The 18,411-nt window shown below is 44.1% G+C and overlaps 1 protein-coding gene across 4 annotated transcripts in view; it reads left to right on the plus strand.

Annotated features, from left to right (window-relative positions):
* Nucleotides 1–3,338: 3,338 nt before the first annotated feature.
* Nucleotides 3,339–18,411, plus strand: part of LOC108717635 (kinesin light chain 1) — a 29,718-nt gene continuing 14,645 nt past the window's right edge. For 2 of the 4 annotated variants that reach the window (XM_018264852.2, XM_018264853.2), the window contains exons 1-10: nucleotides 3,340–3,548; nucleotides 10,744–10,993; nucleotides 11,907–12,137; nucleotides 15,169–15,247; nucleotides 15,456–15,769; nucleotides 15,906–16,007; nucleotides 16,713–16,886; nucleotides 17,176–17,275; nucleotides 17,574–17,626; nucleotides 17,946–18,013. In XM_018264852.2, coding sequence (XP_018120341.1) covers nucleotides 10,757–10,993; nucleotides 11,907–12,137; nucleotides 15,169–15,247; nucleotides 15,456–15,769; nucleotides 15,906–16,007; nucleotides 16,713–16,886; nucleotides 17,176–17,275; nucleotides 17,574–17,626; nucleotides 17,946–18,013 — 1,358 coding nt within the window. In that variant the 5' untranslated portion in view covers nucleotides 3,340–3,548; nucleotides 10,744–10,756. Of the gene's footprint in view, nucleotides 3,549–7,284; nucleotides 7,442–10,743; nucleotides 10,994–11,906; nucleotides 12,138–15,168; nucleotides 15,248–15,455; nucleotides 15,770–15,905; nucleotides 16,008–16,712; nucleotides 16,887–17,175; nucleotides 17,276–17,573; nucleotides 17,627–17,945; nucleotides 18,014–18,411 lie in introns of those variants that run through there. The other 2 variants (XM_041564188.1, XM_041564187.1) reach the window with 2 other exon arrangements.

Genomic DNA, 18,411 nt, shown 5'->3' on the forward strand with positions numbered 1-18,411 from the left:
ACTCGAACGATTCGAACTAAAAATCGTTCGACTATACGACCATTCCATCGAATGGGCTACTTCGACCATCGAATGGGCTACTTCGAATTGAACGATTCGAACTAAAAATCGTTCGACCATTCGATAGTCGAAGTACTGTCTCTTTAAAAAAAACTTCGACCCCCTAGTTCGGCAGCTAAAAGCTACCGAACTCAATGTTAGCCTATGGGGAAGGTCCCCATAGGCTTGCCTAAGTTTTTTTGATCGAAGGATATTCCTTCGATCGTTGGATTAAAATCCTTCGAATCGTTCGATTCGAAGGATTTAATCATTCAATCGAATGAATAATCCTTCGATCGTTCGATTTTAGGATTTGCGCTAAATCCTTCGACTTCGATATTCGAAGTCGAAGGATTTTAGTTCCTAGTCGAATATCGAGGGTTAATTAACCCTCGATATTCGACCCTTCATAGATCTGCCCCTAACTAATCTGTTGGGGAAAATATATTTCCTTTTTGTGGAACAATAATGGAGACCTTGGGAGTAAATCTCCATTTGCCCTAGCATCATGGCTGGGGAATCCTGTCAAAGTTTGTGGAAGATACTCCTGAAATGTTCCCAAGTGACAGAACAATGTTGTTATATGGTGCAAACAGGACGCAATGTACAGAAATAGTCATTTTGCTGTGTTCACCTTCATTTTATCTCTGTCCATCGATTGCATGAGGTGGGCATCTGATTCACAATAAAGACGCCATGTTGTGTACATGTTACTTTAATTCATCTGGGACAGCACTCCATATGGTACATAAGGTGTGCTCCTCATTGCCCAGTAAGATGAGGGACAATACAAAGACTTACAATGGATCAGTAATATGTTTTGTATGACTTACCTGCTGTAAGATGCTTTGTTAGGAGGGTATTGTTGGGAGAGGCTGAGCAAGAATTTATTAAAGTCCAGATAGGGGAATTGGGTAGAGGCTCTGGCCTAGCCACTCGCCTGTGAAATAGTCAAAAATAAATGGAAAGCCAATACCTTGTCTGCTACAAACGGGTGAATCCCAAACTTTATTCAATGGTGCTCACAGCACTTCAATGTTCAAACATTGTAGTGTTGTGAGCACCATTGAATAAAGTTTATTCTTGAGCAAGAATTTAGCAAGCCAGAGAAAGCATTACTGCAGCTCCTACCCTCCATATTGATGCTGTAAAGAAAAAGGATCAATTAATCAATCTATTAGAGTGGAGCTGCCATTCTGCTTGTTTTGTTCCATCACATAAACACATAACATTTTCTATAACTTCACACAGAATAAAGCTTTTGGGTGAATATTCCTGAACATGTTGGGGCTTCTCATATAGAAAATTGACTCGGCATCAATCCATAAAGTGCTGATTCTGTAACCACTATGGTGAGTGGATAATACTGCTCGTGAGCAGAACACGTGCGCAAATAATTTAGTGAAGAATTTCTTCCCTTTCTTGTATTGTCAGACAATATGTGGAACATTTTGTTAGTTTAAAGGGATACTGTCATCAGAAAACAAGTTTTTTTCAAAACGCATCAGTTAATAGTGCTACTCCAGCAGAATTCTGCACTGAAATCCATTTCTCAAAAGAGCAAACAGAATTTTTTTATATTCGATTTTGAAATCTGACATGGGGCTAGACATTTTGTCAATTTCCCAGCTGCCCCATGTCATGTGACTTGTGCCTGCACTTTAGGAGAGAAATGCTTTCTGGCAGGCTGTTATTTTTCCTTCTCAATGTAACTGAATGTGTCTCAGTGGGACATGGGTTTTTACTATTGAGTGTTGTGCTTAGATCTACCAGGCAGCTGTTATCTTGTGTTAGGGAGCTGCTATCTGGTTACCTTCCCGTTGTTCTTTTGTTTGGCTGCTGGGGGGGGGGAAGGGAGGGGGGTGATATCACTCCAACTTGCAGTAAAGAGTGATTGAAGTTTATCAGAGCACAAGTCACATGACTTGGGGCAGCTGGGAAACTGACAATATGTCTAGCCCCATGTCAAATTTCAAAATTGAATATAAAAAAATCTGTTTGCTCTTTTGAGAAATGGATTTCAGTGCAGAATTCTGCTGGAGCAGCACTATTAACTGATTCATTTTGGAAAAAAAGTTTTTTTTTCCCATGACTGTATCCCTTTAACAAGGAAAACCAAAGTTATCCTAATATGATGGAAAACACTTTATGCAGATATTCATTTTTGGAAAATCCAATGGCTCCTAAACCTGCCACTACCACATATGTTTTATGGAGACTTCTGACTTACTCAAAAACTCCCAGTACACATTCTGTCGAATAAAAAAAACGGTAAAAATACTACCCTAAACTGCCCACCTCAGTGTTTTTTTTTTCTAACAATTAATGAAATTTTATGAAAAGTCACATCAGTGCTTCCAGTTTACAGAGATCACTAGGTACCTAGATAAACTACCCAAAATATGAATGCCAGGAGTCTAAAAATTTGATGCCCGTTATGTATAGGGTTACCCAAGTATGTGGTGTGTAGGGACCCCAAAATGGAATTAAAGGGGTTGTTCACCTTTGAGAACTTTTAGTATGAGGTAGAGAGTGATATTCTGAGACAATTTGCAATTTGTTTTTATTATTGAAGGTTTTTGAGTTATTTAGCTTTATATTCAGCAGCTCTTCCATTTGCATATCAAGCAATCGGGTAACTAGGGTCCAAATTACCCTAGCAACCATGCATTGATTTGAATAAGACTGGAATATGAATAGGAGAGGCCTGAATAGAAGGATCAGTAATAAAAAATAGCATTTGTTTTTTAAAAGGGGGTCAGCGACGCACATTTGAAAGCTGCAAAAAGAGTCAAATAAAAAAAAAGGCAAATAACTATAAAAAAAAAAAAAATGAAAACCAATTGAAAAGTTGCTTAGAATTGGCTGTTCTATAATATAATAAAAGTTACCTTAAAGGTGAACCACCCCTTTAATGTGATTAGTGTAATTGATTGGTTTAAAATACTAACCAGATGCATAGTTTGCCATGTTTCTGTCAGTAAATAGTTAAAGGGCATGTAAAGGCAAAACAAAATCCCATTTTTACTTTCTTTAATGAAAAAGAAACCTATCAAATGAGGGACTACAGGTTAAGCTGTCAAAAGAGGGACTGTCCCTCTGAAAAAGGGACAGTTGGGATGTATGCCCCACTGTGTCCCTGTCGCACTTATAGACGTCATACCAGTGCGTCTCATGCCTCGCTTTGCATTTACTGACAGGCTAAAGACACCTCCTCTGCTGTATGGGCGTCTCCGTGCCATTCACAGTATGGAGACTGGTGACGTCAGGTTTACAATCTAGCCAGTAAACCTTCACAACATGGCGGCGATTCCACATTTGCAGCACGCCCTCGGGTTCCCCTCATCAACAGGTCGTCATTGGTAGTGACAGAGGGGCACGTGACCAGGGAGCCGGCGGATGACAACAATGCAGCGCAAAGGATTGTGGGAATCTTGAGGAGCCAGAAGAGAGGAGGATCCATATCTGCCCCAGGAAGGGAAACTGCTTCACTGTAGCCCGTCTGAGAGGTAATTGTCTCCCCTGTATCCCTGATAATAACCCAAAGATAGGGAGTTAACACTGTACCACGGATAATAAACTAATTATTCTCATTAATGACTCAATACCACTCAGGGAGGGCAGTTTACTCATATTCCTTATTATAATTAATTCCCCAGGATAGAGACAGTCGCCCCCATGTCACTTACAGAACCCTCTGAGCAATTCCCATAAACCCCACAGAAGTGTAATTAAGTCTTGGACAGTCTTGTCTTGTATAGTAACCTCAGTAACTGATAATTACTCCTGTCACCCGGATAATATAACAGATGAGTCAGTACTGAAGGGAGGTGTTAGAGTGCAGCACAGAGAGCCTGACAGCAGTGTTGGTGTGATATTCAGACATCAGCACAGGGATCAGAGTGCAGCAAGAAGACCCAGGGGGCAGTGCCTGAGAATACTGAGGGGAGGGGCTAGAGTGCAGCAAGAAGACCCTGGGGGCGGTGCCAGTGGGACATTGAGGTACTGAGGGGAGGGGTTAGAGTGCAGCAAGAAGACCCTGGGGGTGGTGCCAGTGGGACATTAAGGTACTGAGGGGAGGGGCTAGAGTGCAGCAGTGAGACCCTATGGCTGTGCCATTGGGATATTGAGCTACTGACCGGAGGGGCTAGAGTGCAGCAGTAAGACCCTCGGGGCAGTGCCTGAGAATACTGAGGGGAGGGGCTAGAGTGCAGCAGTAAGACCCTGGGGGCACTGCCAGTGGGACATTGAGGTACTGAGGGGAGGGGCTAGAGTGCAGCAGTGAGACCCTGGGGGCTGTGCCAGTCGGACATTGAGGTACTGAGGGGAGGGGCTAGAGTGCGGCAAGAAGACCCTGGGGGTGGTGCCAGTGGGACACTGAGGTACTGAGGGGAGGGGCTAGAGTGCAGCAGTAAGACCCTGGGGGCAGTGCCAGTGGGACATTGAGGTACTGAGGGGAGGGGCTAGAGTGCAGCAGTGAGACCCTGGGGGTGGTGCCATTGGGACATTGAAGTACTGAGGGGTGGGGCTAGAGTGCAGCAGAGAGACCCTGGGGCAGTGCCTGAGAATACTGAGGGGAGGGGCTAGAGTGCAGCAGTGAGACCCTGGGGGGTGGTGCCAGTGGTACATTGAGGTACTGAGGGGAGGGGCTAGATAATACAACTCAGAAATAGCAATTAACTCATATACCTTGGATAATTCTAATTAATACCGCTGGGGAGAGACAGTTATCTCGTGTCACTTATAATAAATACCTTCAGGGCAATTGTAACAAACCCCACAGAAATGGTAATTACTCCTGTAACCCAAATAATTTACCCAAATGAGTCAGGTACTGAAGGGAGGGGATAGAGTGCAGGTGACAGTGTCATTGGGATATTGAAGTACCGAGGGGAGGGGTTAGAGTTGAGCAGTGAGACTTGGTGGTGGTCCTTTTGATATAATGAGGGGAGAGGGTTAAAATGCAGCGGAGAGACCCTGGAGGGCAGTGCTGGTGGGATATTGAGGTACTGAGCGGAGGGGTTAGAGTGCAGCAGTGAGACCCTAAATGTTGCCTCGGGTACAGGTCTGGTAATGAGAGGAGAAAGTAAAAATGCAGGTGTGAGACCCTGGATGAGTGATGGGTGCAGTGCAGGTGTGGGGGATGCTGGGAGTTGAGGGTACCTAGGGGAGGATCGTGAGTGATGCTGGGAGTTGAGGGTACCAAGGGGAGGATCGTGAGTGATGCTGGGAGTTAAAGGTACCTAGGGGAGGATTGTGAGTGATGCTGGGAGTTGAGGGTACCTAGGGGAGGATCGTGAGTGATGCTGGGAGTTGAGGGTACCTAGGGGAGGATCGTGAGTGATGCTGGGAGTTGAGGGTACCTAGGGGAGGATCGTGAGTGATGCTGGGAGTTGAGGGTACCAAGGGGAGGATCGTGAGTGATGCTGGGAGTTGAGGGTACCTAGGGGAGGATCGTGAGTGATGCTGGGAGTTGAGGGTACCTAGGGGAGGATCGTGAGTGATGCTGGGAGTTGAGGGTACCTAGGGGAGGATCGTGAGTGATGCTGGGAGTTGAGGGTACCAAGGGGAGGATCGTGAGTGATGCTGGGATTTGAGGGTACCAAGGGGAGGATCGTGAGTGATGCTGGAAGTTGAGGGTACCAAGGGGAGGATCGTGAGGGATGCTGGGAGTTGAGGGTACCTAGGGGAGGATCATGAGTGATGCTGGGAGTTGAGGGTACCTAGGGGAGGATCGTGAGTGATGCTGGGAGTTGAGGGTACCAAGGGGAGGATCGTGAGTGATGCTGGGATTTGAGGGTACCAAGGGGAGGATCGTGAGTGATGCTGGAAGTTGAGGGTACCAAGGGGAGGATCGTGAGGGATGCTGGGAGTTGAGGGTACCTAGGGGAGGATCGTGAGTGATGCTGGGAGTTGAGGGTACCAAGGGGAGGATCGTGAGTGATGCTGGGAGTTGAGGGTACCTAGGGGAGGATTGTGAGTGATGCTGGGAGTTGAGGGTACCTAGGGGAGGATCGTGAGTGATGCTGGGAGTTGAGGGTACCTAGGGGAGGATCGTGAGTGATGCTGGGAGTTGAGGGTACCAAGGGGAGGATCGTGAGTGATGCTGGGAGTTGAGGGTACCAAGGGGAGGATCGTGAGTGATGCTGGGAGTTGAGAGTACCTAGGGGAGGATCGTGAGTGATGCTGGGAGTTGAGGGTACCTAGGGGAGGATCGTGAGTGATGCTGGGAGTTGAGGGTACCTAGGGGAGGATCGTGAGTGATGCTGGGAGTTGAGGGTACCTAGGGGAGGATCGTGAGTGATGCTGGGAGTTGAGGGTACCTAGGGGAGGATCGTGAGTGATGCTTGGAGTTGAGGGTACCTAGGGGAGGATCGTTAGTGATGCTGGGAGTTGAGGGTACCTAGGGGAGGATCGTGAGTGATGCTGGGAGTTGAGGGTACCAAGGGGAGGATCGTGAGTGATGCTGGGAGTTGAGGGTACCAAGGGGAGGATCGTGAGTGATGCTGGGAGTTGAGGGTACCTAGGGGAGGATCGTGAGTGATGCTTGGAGTTGAGGGTACCAAGGGGAGGATCGTGAGTGATGCTGGGAGTTGAGGGTACCAAGGGGAGGATCGTGAGTGATGCTGGGAGTTGAGAGTACCTAGGGGAGGATCGTGAGTGATGCTGGGAGTTGAGGGTACCAAGGGGAGGATCGTGAGTGATGCTGGGAGTTCAGGGTACAAAGGGGAGGATCGTGAGTGATGCTGGGAGTTGAGGGTACCAAGGGGAGGATCGTGAGTGATGCAGAAAGAGTGCATCAGGGGTTGGGGACACAGATTGGGGGAGGAGACACTGACAGACGGATGCTGCACTTGAACAGCAGTGAGACCCTAAATGTTGCCTCGGGTACAGGTCTGGTAATGAGAGGAGAAAGTAAAAATGCAGGTGTGAGACCCTGGATGAGTGATGGGTGCAGTGCAGGTGTGGGGAATGCTGGGAGTTGAGGGTACCTAGGGGAGGATCGTTAGTGATGCTGGGAGTTGAGGGTACCTAGGGGAGGATCGTTAGTGATGCTGGGAGTTGAGGGTACCTAGGGGAGGATCGTGAGTGATGCTGGGAGTTGAGGGTACCTAGGGGAGGATCGTGAGTGATGCTGGGAGTTGAGGGTACCTAGGGGAGGATCGTGAGTGATGCTGGGAGTTGAGGGTACCTAGGGGAGGATCGTGAGTGATGCAGAAAGAGTGCATCAGGGGTTGGGGACACAGATTGGGGGAGGAGACAAAGACAGGCAGATGCTGCACTTGAACATCAGGTGGATTCTCCATCTCTGTTGCACCATCATCTCTGGAAGCTTCTTTTCCATAGGAGACCCACCCTGAGGGAACTGCCCTCCCCAATACCCCCAGCACAGACTCACAAGGTGGGTGTAGTTCAGCCAGAGAGCTGGGGGGGGGCACTGAAGTTGTTTTGCAGGGCAAGCGTTGTATCTGCCGACCTTGGTGGGGGGGGAGAGATAGATTAACCCTTGCTCTGCCTGTGATGTTTGCAGCTCATGTCATTACTGCAAATTGGGTTGTTCCTTGTGTTGTTATTGTGCTGCATCTGGCGCTGTATTGCTGCTCTCTCTCTCTCACCATGTGTTGCTGTACATGTGGCATCGCTAGGAGGGAGGGCTTCTGATTTATATACTGCTGTGTCTCCCGTCTTCCTTTTGTGTGCTGCATAAATTGTGTTCCTTTCTGGATTGGATTTTGCTTTTCTCTGCTTTATTATCTTGTGTGGCTTCTTCTTGCTGTGTAGTGTTTGTGTTGCTGCATTGTGCTCCTGTTGTAATGCTGCATTGTCCTTATTTTGTGTTTCTGTTGTGTAATTAATGAACCGGCTGTGCATTTCATAGTAGTGGGTGTGAGTTGGGGCCTGGCTCTGGTTTGGGGGCTGTAATGTCTTCCCTCGCATTAATATATATATATATGGCTCCCCATTATTATTGTACATGTAGCGTGCAGCACTTGGGGCCCATCAGTCACTTGTTCCAGGACCCTTGCAAAGCCACACATGCACACACACATGCACACGCACACACACACATACGCACACACCTACCTACCCATGTCATGTAATACACTGCATTATACCTGGCATATAAAGGGTGGCCAGAGCAATAGAGTCTACGTCCTTAGTTTTGTCCTTCATTGCTATTAGTTTGTAATTGCTGTTTTGGGCAGGGCCCTATTAACCCCTTTTATCAGTTGTATTTCTATATGAAATCTGTATGGTCTGTGTATTTGCCCATTTACTGTTCTGCACTGCGGAATATGTTGGCGTGTTATAAATATGTGAATATAATTGGATCCAACATTCTGATTTCCCCTTTCTCCTGCACAAAAGCTACTGGGACCCTATACCCAGTCTCTGTTCCCTGAACTGCCATCTAACCTATTTAGGGGCCCTACATCCAGTCTCTGCACTCTGAACTGCCTTTATTGCCTAAGATAACCTATCTAGGGGCTTTATATCCACCCAGCACTTTAACATATCTGGGCCCACACCCAGTCTCTACCCTGAACTTCCCTTGTCCTGCACTCTAACCTATCTTGGGCCCCACACTCTGTTGCCTTTGGTTTCTTTAAAATCACATGACTGCTCTAACCTAGCTGGGGCCCCACATCCAGTCTCTGCACCCTGAACTGCCTTTCTCCCACACTCTAACCCAGGGGTCCCCAACCTTTTTTACCCGTGAGCCACATTCAAATGTGAAAAGAGTTGGGGAGCAACACAAGCATGGGAAAGTCCCTTGGGGTGCCAAATAAGGGCTGTGATTGGCTATTGGGTAGCCCTTATGTGGACTGAAAGTCTACAAGATGCTCTACTTGGCACTATACTTTGTTTTTATGCAATTAAAACTTGTCTTCAAGCCTAGAATTCAAAAATAAGCACCTGCTTTGAGGACACTGAGAGCAACATCCAAGGGGTTGGAGAGCAACATGTTGCTCGCGAGCTACTGGTTGGGGATCACTGCTCTAACCTAACTGTATACCCACACCCAGTCTCTGGACCCTGAACTTCCCTTGTCCTGCACTCTAACATAGCTGGGTCCCTACACTCTGTTGCCTTTTGGCTAGGTTTTCACGGTTCAATTCAGATGATTAAAGGGGAACCATCGTGAAAATAAAATTGTTTAGATGGACAGATATGATGGAAATAATAATAATATTCTTAAATATATTTGTTTACCAAAAATGCTTACTTTTTAAAATAAAATTAATAATATGATATACTTTTTAGCAAATCTGAATCCACTGAAATGACACAGAATTAATTGTGGGGATAATTCTGCTAATATTTCTGCACAGTAATCTAGCCGGGCTCCTACAGCAATCCCAAGTATTCTCAATATTCTCCTGTACTATAAACTACCCAGGGCCCTACCTTGTATATGTGGTTTAATCTGATTGAATTCCTCTATTATAAACTATCTGTACTCTAACTGAGATTATTTAAATTATTTTCCTGTACTACAAACTAGCTGTGGCGAACAGTAACTATGGGGATTATTCTGATTATATTCCTGTATTATAAACAAACTGGTGCCAACACTAACTCTGAGGATAGTTCTGATTATATTCTTGTATTATAAACTAGCTGGGGTCCAACTGAGATTATTTAAATTATTTTCCTGTACTATAAACTAGCTGGGGCCAACACTAACTCTGGGGATTATTCTGATTATATTCCTGTGATATTAACTAGCTGGGGCCAACACTAACTCTGGGGATTATTCTGATTATATTCCTGTGATATTAACTATCTGGGGCCAACACTAACTCTGGGGATTATTCTGATTATATTCCTGTGATATTAACTAGCTGGGGCCAACACTAACTCTGGGGATTATTCTGATTATATTACAGTACTTTAAATAAAATGGGGTCCAACTGAGATTATTTAAATAATTTTCTTGTGCAATAAACAAGCCGGGGCCAACATAAACTCTGGAGATTATTCTGATTATATTCCTGTGATATTAACTAGCTGGGTCCAACACTGACTCTGGGGAATGTTCAAATAGTATTCATGTAATACAAACTATCTGGGTGCGTACTCTAAATTTGGGGAGTACTCTGATTATATGCCTGTATTATGAGTGATGTATTATGAGTGATGCAGGGGAGTGTCCTGCAAAAAAGCGTAGTCTTACACTCAGAGGCAGATTTATTTACAGTCAAGGTAGTGATTTTACTGTAATATGTGGGAGTAATTACTGATGCTCCTGTACTATAAACTTGCTGGGTCTTGTCATTGGGAAGCTTGCAGCTAGACTTTGGATCATTCATTCGGCTACAAGAATTGAGGCTAGGCACACATGCTGGGGTCAGGCTCAACTTGCAGTACAGCAGTAAAGAGTGACTGAAGTTTATCAGAGCACAAGTCACATGACTGGGGGCAGCTGGGAAACTGACAATATGCCTAACCCCATGTCAGATTTCAAAATTAAATATAAAAAAAATAAATCAGTTTTCTCTTTTAAAAAAAGAGAATTCTGCAGCACTATTAACTGATGTGTTTTGAACAAAACAGGGATTGTTTGTCCATAATATATTTATAATGGGTTGAATGTAGAGACCCCCAACCTAAAAAAGTAATTGAACTCTTGCCCTGCATTTGAAAAATGTAGCTATTCTGTTGGGACTGACCTTTCCTCTTTCTCGTCTCTGCAACCAGCATTTCTGTAATCATGTACCCGCGGGAAGAGAAGTTGGACAAACTGTCCCAGGAGGAAATTATCTCCAACACAAAGCTGGTGATGCAGGGCTTGGAGGCTCTTCGCAATGAGCACAACTCCATCTTGCACAGCCTTCTGGAGACCATCAAGTGTCTGAAAAAGGATGAAGAGGCCAACCTGGTGCACGAGAAGTCTAGCCTCCTGCGCAAATCCGTGGAAATGATTGAACTTGGCCTTGGGGAGGCGCAGGTGAGTAGCCAGGTCATACTAAGAGAGTGATATGGGAGGGAGTCCTGGCCTAGCAAAGCTAGAGAACCAGAAGTAAGAAGGGTACTGTAGATGTAGAAGAATTGTTTATTTGGGCCCTACAGGTCTGGGTGGAGTTCCTCCTAGGGTAAAGTTACCAATTAAAAGAGAACTAAGCCCAAGGCAACCACAACCCTTTAGCAGTAAAGATCTGTGTCTCCAAAGATGCCCCAGTAGCTCCCCATCTTCTTTTCTGCTGATTTACTGCACATGCTCTGTGCTGCTGTCACTTACTGAGCTTAGGGACCCACTCACAATATACAGTACACATAGAATATAAATGTCACAATATAAGGCTGATTAGTAATTAATACAGATAATTACTACATGGCAGCACAGAAACCAGTGCAATTAGCATCAGAATTGAATAATCAGCAAACCTGTAGCATCAGCTTATATTACAGCCAGGGAAGCTCATTTTCTGCTGGATAATTAGTGACGAGCCCTAAGCTTAGCTTCTCAACAGCCAATCAGAGCCCACTGAGCATGTGAGTGTCACAGACACTTTCCAAGATGGTGACCCCCTGTGACAAGTTTGAAGTCCTGGATCATTGCTGCTATTGACAAACTTTAGCCTCGTGCAATAAGTTCACTATATAAAATATTAATTTTTACGGTTTAGTTCTCCTTTAAGAATAGCACGGCTGTGGGCTATGGATCTAATTGCTGACTACTTCCTTAACGTTCTATTATTACAGACAGGGATGGATTAGGAGCTGTTTGGCCCAAAAGAGGGTTATACAGGGAAAGCTAGACTAGGCAGCTTATGGTGGTGAGACATACAATGGAATGGAGGAAAAGGAAGTGGACAACAGGATGGTTACATTATATTTTTGTGTTATGCTATTGGCTACAGCTAATGATGGCACTATCCAATCACCTGACTGCAGTGGAGTCCGAAAAGCAGAAACTGAGAGCACAGGTCAGGCGCTTGTGTCAGGAGAACCAGTGGCTACGAGATGAACTGGCAAACACTCAGCAGAAGCTGCAGCACAGTGAACAAAATGTGGCCCAATTGGAAGAGGAGAAGAAACACCTGGAGTTCATGAACCAACTTAAGAAGTACGATGAGGATGTCTCTCCTACGGTAAGAGAGCAATATGGCTACTCCCTCAGGTTTGGCCTTTAACTCCCTGTTTAACCTCTAGATTGTGCAGAGAAAGCAAATCATTTCAAAGCATGGGAATGTTGTTTTTGACATTTCCACTCCCATAACCTTCCCAACATTCTTCCAAATTAGTCTTAAATAAATGCAGTCGCCCATAGCAACCAGTCAGCCAGGATAATCTCTGATTGATCGAAGTGCTTTATTGCACTCTGGCACATTTTACAACAGCACCACATGCTGGTCGGTTTCCCACCAGTCTGACCCAACAAACCGGACCCAAGGGTGTTGGGTTCACTTTAAACAGCATCATATGTATCAGATCCACAAGGCTGCAAAGTGTAAGTTTAGAACAGGTTCAATTCTCCCATTAACCTGCCTCCTTGACAGGTTGAAGCTGTTTTACCATTAAAGGTTAAGTAAACCTTTAAAATAAGTAAATGTAAAATTGATGAGGGGACTATTCTAAGCATTTTAGTAATTTACATTCATTATTTATTTATTTTTTATTCCAAGATATTAAGGGATACATGTGCTGTTAATATGAATGAATTTTGTTACAACAGCGCCACCTGCTGGTCAGTTTCCCACCAGTCTGACCAGCAAGTAGTCAAGGAAGTTGTCAGGAGAAAGAAAGAGGCTGATGTTCTTCTGGTTAGGGAAAAAAATTAGAAAACTTTCTCTGCAGCTGAGAAGCTAAGCTTAGGGGTCGTCACTAATTATCCAGCAGAAAATGAGGTTGGTCTGTAATATAAGCTGATGCTACAGGGCTGACAGCAGCACAGAGCATGTGCAGTGAATCAGCAGAAAAGAAGATGGGGAGCTACTGGGGCATCTTTGGAGACACAGATCTTTACTGCTAAAGGGCTGTGGTTGCCTTGGGCTGGTACAGAAGCACAAAACGTCATGTACAACATTCTTGCATACTTCTTTAGTTAAGCTTTATATTATATATATATATATATATATATATATATATATATATATATATATATATATATATATATATAAAATAAGAAACTTTCTAAATACAATCATTCAAAATCTCAGCACCCTTTCACTTTACATGCTGTCTTCTTGTAGAGGTCTGGGTCAGATTTGATTGACAAGCAGGTCTAATATGTCTTTTAGGGGGGGATCCCTTTTCTATCAGATGTATTAGAGCTCACTCAAACAACCGACTTCAGCATAAACAAAAGCTAACAAAATAACTGACTGGCACACACCCTGTATACAGAAAAACACAATTACCATCAAAGCCAGTCATTTTGAAAGCGTGAAGTCTAATACATCTTGTAGGCCAAACACTCTCCCCACATTCCCCCGTTCTCTTCACCATTTAATTGTGTAACCAGGACATGGGGATGGACATCAGGTCCCCCATTCTGGTGCACAAACAAGATTCTGAGATGATACAAGACTTGTCTTAATAACAGTGTCCACAAAATGGCTCCTGCCTGCTTGTTATAATTATGAATTCCCAGACTGAAGGAAACAAGATTCAATTAATTTATATGGAGTGATTAAAGTTAATTTTGCTTGACTAATTTGGTAAAATAGGATCTTGAATAATTTGTTTTGGGTGACGGGTCCCCTTTCAGACGACTTTGCCTTGGATCGATTTAATTGCACGCCACTGACACATGTATTGCTTTACCAGACTGACACAAAGAATCATCTCAGAGCAATGTCTGCACATTAGTTTCTTCTATTACCAGACACAGGGAACAGTTTGTACAAACAGTTACTCAAGTCACTTCAGGCAGTGCAACTCTTGGCTCCCCAGTGTGCTCCAGGCAAAGGGTGATATTGGAACTACTCACTCCTTTAAAGGGGAAGTATACCTCATACAACATGCCGGCAGTGAACCAGACGTGTGCTGAAAATACCAATACCTTTTGTGTAGTTTAATTAGAAATATGAATGTATGTATGTATATTTGTTATTTCTTGCACACACACAGGGCAAAATTGAAAGTAAATTCACATTCACAATCTTATGGTTCTTATGAGCACAATTAAAACAAATCAAGAGTCCACTAAGAAGCCTCTGTAAATTGAACTCCTCCTTGTCTTTCCTAGCCAGTAAAAATGGCTGATTCCAATGTTAAAGATAAATTATACGAAGGCAGGTATTTTTTTCTGGAAAAGGTGGCAACTCTACTTGTCTCACAGCCTAACATGCTATATGTGTGAGAATGTTGGAGTTGGTTTATACAGACTATGAAGATTTTCATTCATCCAGGTCATGGTATATCTAATTCAAGTAATTCAAAAATAAACAACTGGACTTGCTGAGTAGTTATTGAGGACATTTCACTGCTCACCCGAGCAGCTTCTTCAGTTCAACTGACTGAAGTTCTCGTCATATAAACGTTTATAATACACAAAAGTCATGAATATCTCGTAAATTATATTCTTATAAACGGTGAGTTCTGATGTCATCAGTTATAAACAGTGAGTTCTGATGTCATTTCTGTCACATGACTCACTGAAACGTGTGTATTATAATAAATAAAGTACCCCTGTTAAAAAAATATGAGGATATTAGAAGTTACCTCGGAGTTCCATGACCTGTATAAAAACACTCGGCCTTCGGCCTCGTGTTTTTATATGGTCATGAAACTCCTCAGTAACTTATAATATCCTTATATTTTACAAGAGGTGGTACTTTATTCACTATATAAACATATTTATATACTGTATGTTTATACAGAGTTTTCTCAGAATGTTTTTGACATGTTTTCACTCATGAGGACAGAAAGTAGTATGTGACTTACCTGAACCCTAATTTTCAAATAACAGAAACCAGGTTTTTACTTTCATGGTGTCCCTACGCTGTTCTCGTCCCCTCGCTACTCCTTTCCATAGCTATAGGGAAACTGGTGAGACTGCCAGAACTCTAGAGAACAACTCTGATAGTATGATAGTGATGCCATGTAACACCCTGACTGCTGTGTCCCCCATATCTATATTGTTTGTCTCTAATCTCTCCCCCGGTTTTTCCTTTGTAGGAGGAGAAGGAGGGGGATTCTGGCAAAGACAATCTGGATGAGCTGTTTCCTAATGAAGAGGATGATTCTGGACAAGGAAGTGAGTGTTTGATGCAGTATTTGCCTGTGAATCTCAGGCTGCACATAATCCTGCTAGCTGGAAAGCCCCCCATAATTTCCTTTTATCTATTCACTCCTGGATTTATGCTTGCCCACTATTTACATCCCCTATTCAGTTACATATTTCTTTCCTGGATTGGTGGTGCCATATGAATATGTTTCTACTTCTCTGTTCTCTTCATGACTAGTTCCTCACCAGCACAGCAGTGCAGCAGCCGCGGCCCAGCAGGGTGGATATGAAATACCGGCCCGACTTCGCACGCTCCATAATCTGGTGATACAGTATGCATCTCAGGGCCGCTATGAAGTGGCTGTACCACTCTGCAAGCAAGCGCTGGAAGACCTGGAAAAAACCTCTGGCCACGACCATCCTGATGTGGCAACTATGCTAAACATCTTGGCTCTGGTGTACAGGGACCAGAACAAATACAAAGAGGCTGCTCATCTTCTGAATGATGCCCTGTCCATAAGGGAGAAAACTCTTGGCAAGGACCACCCAGCTGTAAGTGCAATGGCTTGTAGGGCTATAGCTGATTTCTGTGTATTTCTTACAGGGAGGTGTTGGTTTTGGGTTGTGGTTGTTTGGGGCTGGTGTTCCCATACTTCCCACCTAAACCACATTTTTCTTTATCTTGCAGGTTGCTGCAACCCTCAATAATCTGGCTGTTCTTTATGGCAAAAGAGGCAAATACAGAGAAGCAGAACCGCTGTGTAAGCGAGCACTTGAGATAAGAGAAAAGGTAATACCCTCGATTCCCTGGCTACCGACTGAAAAGATCACCTCTTCTACCTATCCTCTAACCCAGCAATCCCCAACCTTTTTTACCCATGAGCCACATTCAAATGTAAAAAAAGTTCCTGGAGGTGCCATTTATGGGCTGTGATTGACTTTTTGTAGTCCCTATGTAGACTGGCAGCCTATAGGAGACTCTGCTTGGCAGAACACCTTGTTTTTATGCCTCCAAAACTTGCCTCCAAGCCTGGAAATCAAAAATAAGCAAATGCTTTGAGGCCACTGGGAGCAACATCCAAGGGGTTGGAGAGCAACCTGTTGCTCTCAAGCCACTGGTTGGGGACCGCTGCTCTAACCACTGACATCCCACCTACCTGTTCTGTAACCATTGACATGCCCTACTTTTCTTAACTACCTGTCCTGTAACCACTGACATAAACCACCTCTATGCATCTTTATCCATTCACATTCCCCAGCTTTCCTGCCTACAGCTACTCAAACCACTGATATATCCATCCTTTCTTGCATCCCTTCTACCCTCTGACATGTCCTGTTTTCCTGCTTCTCCTCAGCCTACTAACATGCCCACTTTTCTTTCCTCTCTACCCCTTGCTCTCCACTTCCATCCTGTATCTCTCTCCATCTGTATCTTCGCTCTTCGCTACCCCTCCATTACTCGATGACTTGATGTCTTCTGTTGGATTATTTGCAGGTGCTGGGAAAGGATCACCCTGATGTTGCCAAGCAACTGAATAACTTGGCACTTCTTTGCCAGAACCAAGGAAAATATGATGAAGTGGAATATTATTACTGTAGAGCTCTTGAGATCTATCAAGCTCGTCTTGGTCCCGATGACCCAAATGTTGCCAAGACCAAGAATAACCTAGTAAGGAGCCAGGGATGGGTCTGGTGGGTGTAGGAAAGTTATATATGCTGCCCCCTGAGCTGAACAAGGGGAAACTCACTCACCGTGTAAGTGGAGTGTGGGAATATTGGAATGTCTGTCTTTAAATTACCATACAGCTCCTGTCTGTGTAAGTCAAACAGAAAACAATGTATATCTGTATGTAGGAACATCTGATAAACTGACATAAAGATACAAGTCTATCTGTATGTAGAATTGTAAGAACTGTGTGTGAGAGAGTCAACAATGAGTTGCTGTTTTTCTGCTCTAGGCCTCTTGTTACCTGAAGCAAGGGAAGTACAAGGCAGCAGAGCAGCTGTACAAGGATATTCTTACTCAAGCTCATGTCAAGGAGTTCGGCTCTGTGGATGGTAACATCAGTGGTTCTGTTGTGTGATTAAATATGCAGTTTAGCATATAAGTAGCAAACCTTTTTACATATGTCTGGCCCCCTCTTTTGTCTGTTACAGCTTGTCTCTATGCCTTCCACCTGATTCTGCCGCTGTTCCTTTCCAACCCACTTCCATAGTAATGATGACCTGATCATCTGTTACCTGCACCCCAGCCCTTTCTTGTCTGTATTCAGCCTCCCTCTGAGACATTCAGTATGGTTGCCCTGCTTTCCCGCATACCTTGCTGCCCTTTAGTAATCTGTCATCTCTCCCTTAGATGATCACAAGCCAATCTGGATGCATGCAGAGGAGAGGGAGGAGATGAGTAAGGTGAGAGCTTTGTGTGAGTGTGAGAAATACTGGTTTGACTTTGCTCTTCCCTCCCCAACATAGGATATATTGGTTTACACATTGCTTCCCTCCCTGAGCTTTCCTTCTCTCTGTTGGAAATATTGTTTTTGCCCTTGACTTTCCTTACTCACATGATTTCTTCCCTTACCTGTTATATAAGCAGCAGTCTTCTTTATGAGTCATAGTGAGCACAGATCTTCTTCCTCCCTTCAAGCCAATATTTGTTCCTATAACTCCACAACTTTCTGTCTTGTATAGACTCTTCTGGCTCTGATCCCCTTATTTTTGTCTCGTATAGACTCCACACAATGACAGCACACCCTACTCTGAATATGGAGGCTGGTACAAAGCATGCAGAGTGAACAGGTAGGTTGCATAAGGGCTGTCAGGAGTAACTGTTCAAGGCAGAGACATTTTGGATGCGGCTGATCTCCACTAGAGGGTGTCGCAGTGAAAACACCCAGTGTGCCATTACCTTAAAGGGATTCTGTCATAATTTTTATGATGTTTTTATTTCTAAATTACACAGTTTAAACTGCAAATAATTCACTGTTCAATATAACATTTCATTCCTGAACTAGCAAGTGTATGTTTTGGTTGTAATATTGGTGTGTAGGTGCATCTCAGGTCATTTTGCCTGGTCATGTGATTTCAGAAAGAGCCAGCACTTTAGTATTGAACTGCTTTCTGGCAGGCTGTTGTTTCTCCTACTCAATGTAACTGAATCTGTCTCAGTGGGACCTGGATTTTACTATTGAGTGCTG

The sequence above is a fragment of the Xenopus laevis genome, chromosome 5S, assembly GCF_017654675.1.
Source record: "Xenopus laevis strain J_2021 chromosome 5S, Xenopus_laevis_v10.1, whole genome shotgun sequence".
Classification (NCBI taxonomy): domain Eukaryota; kingdom Metazoa; phylum Chordata; class Amphibia; order Anura; family Pipidae; genus Xenopus; species Xenopus laevis.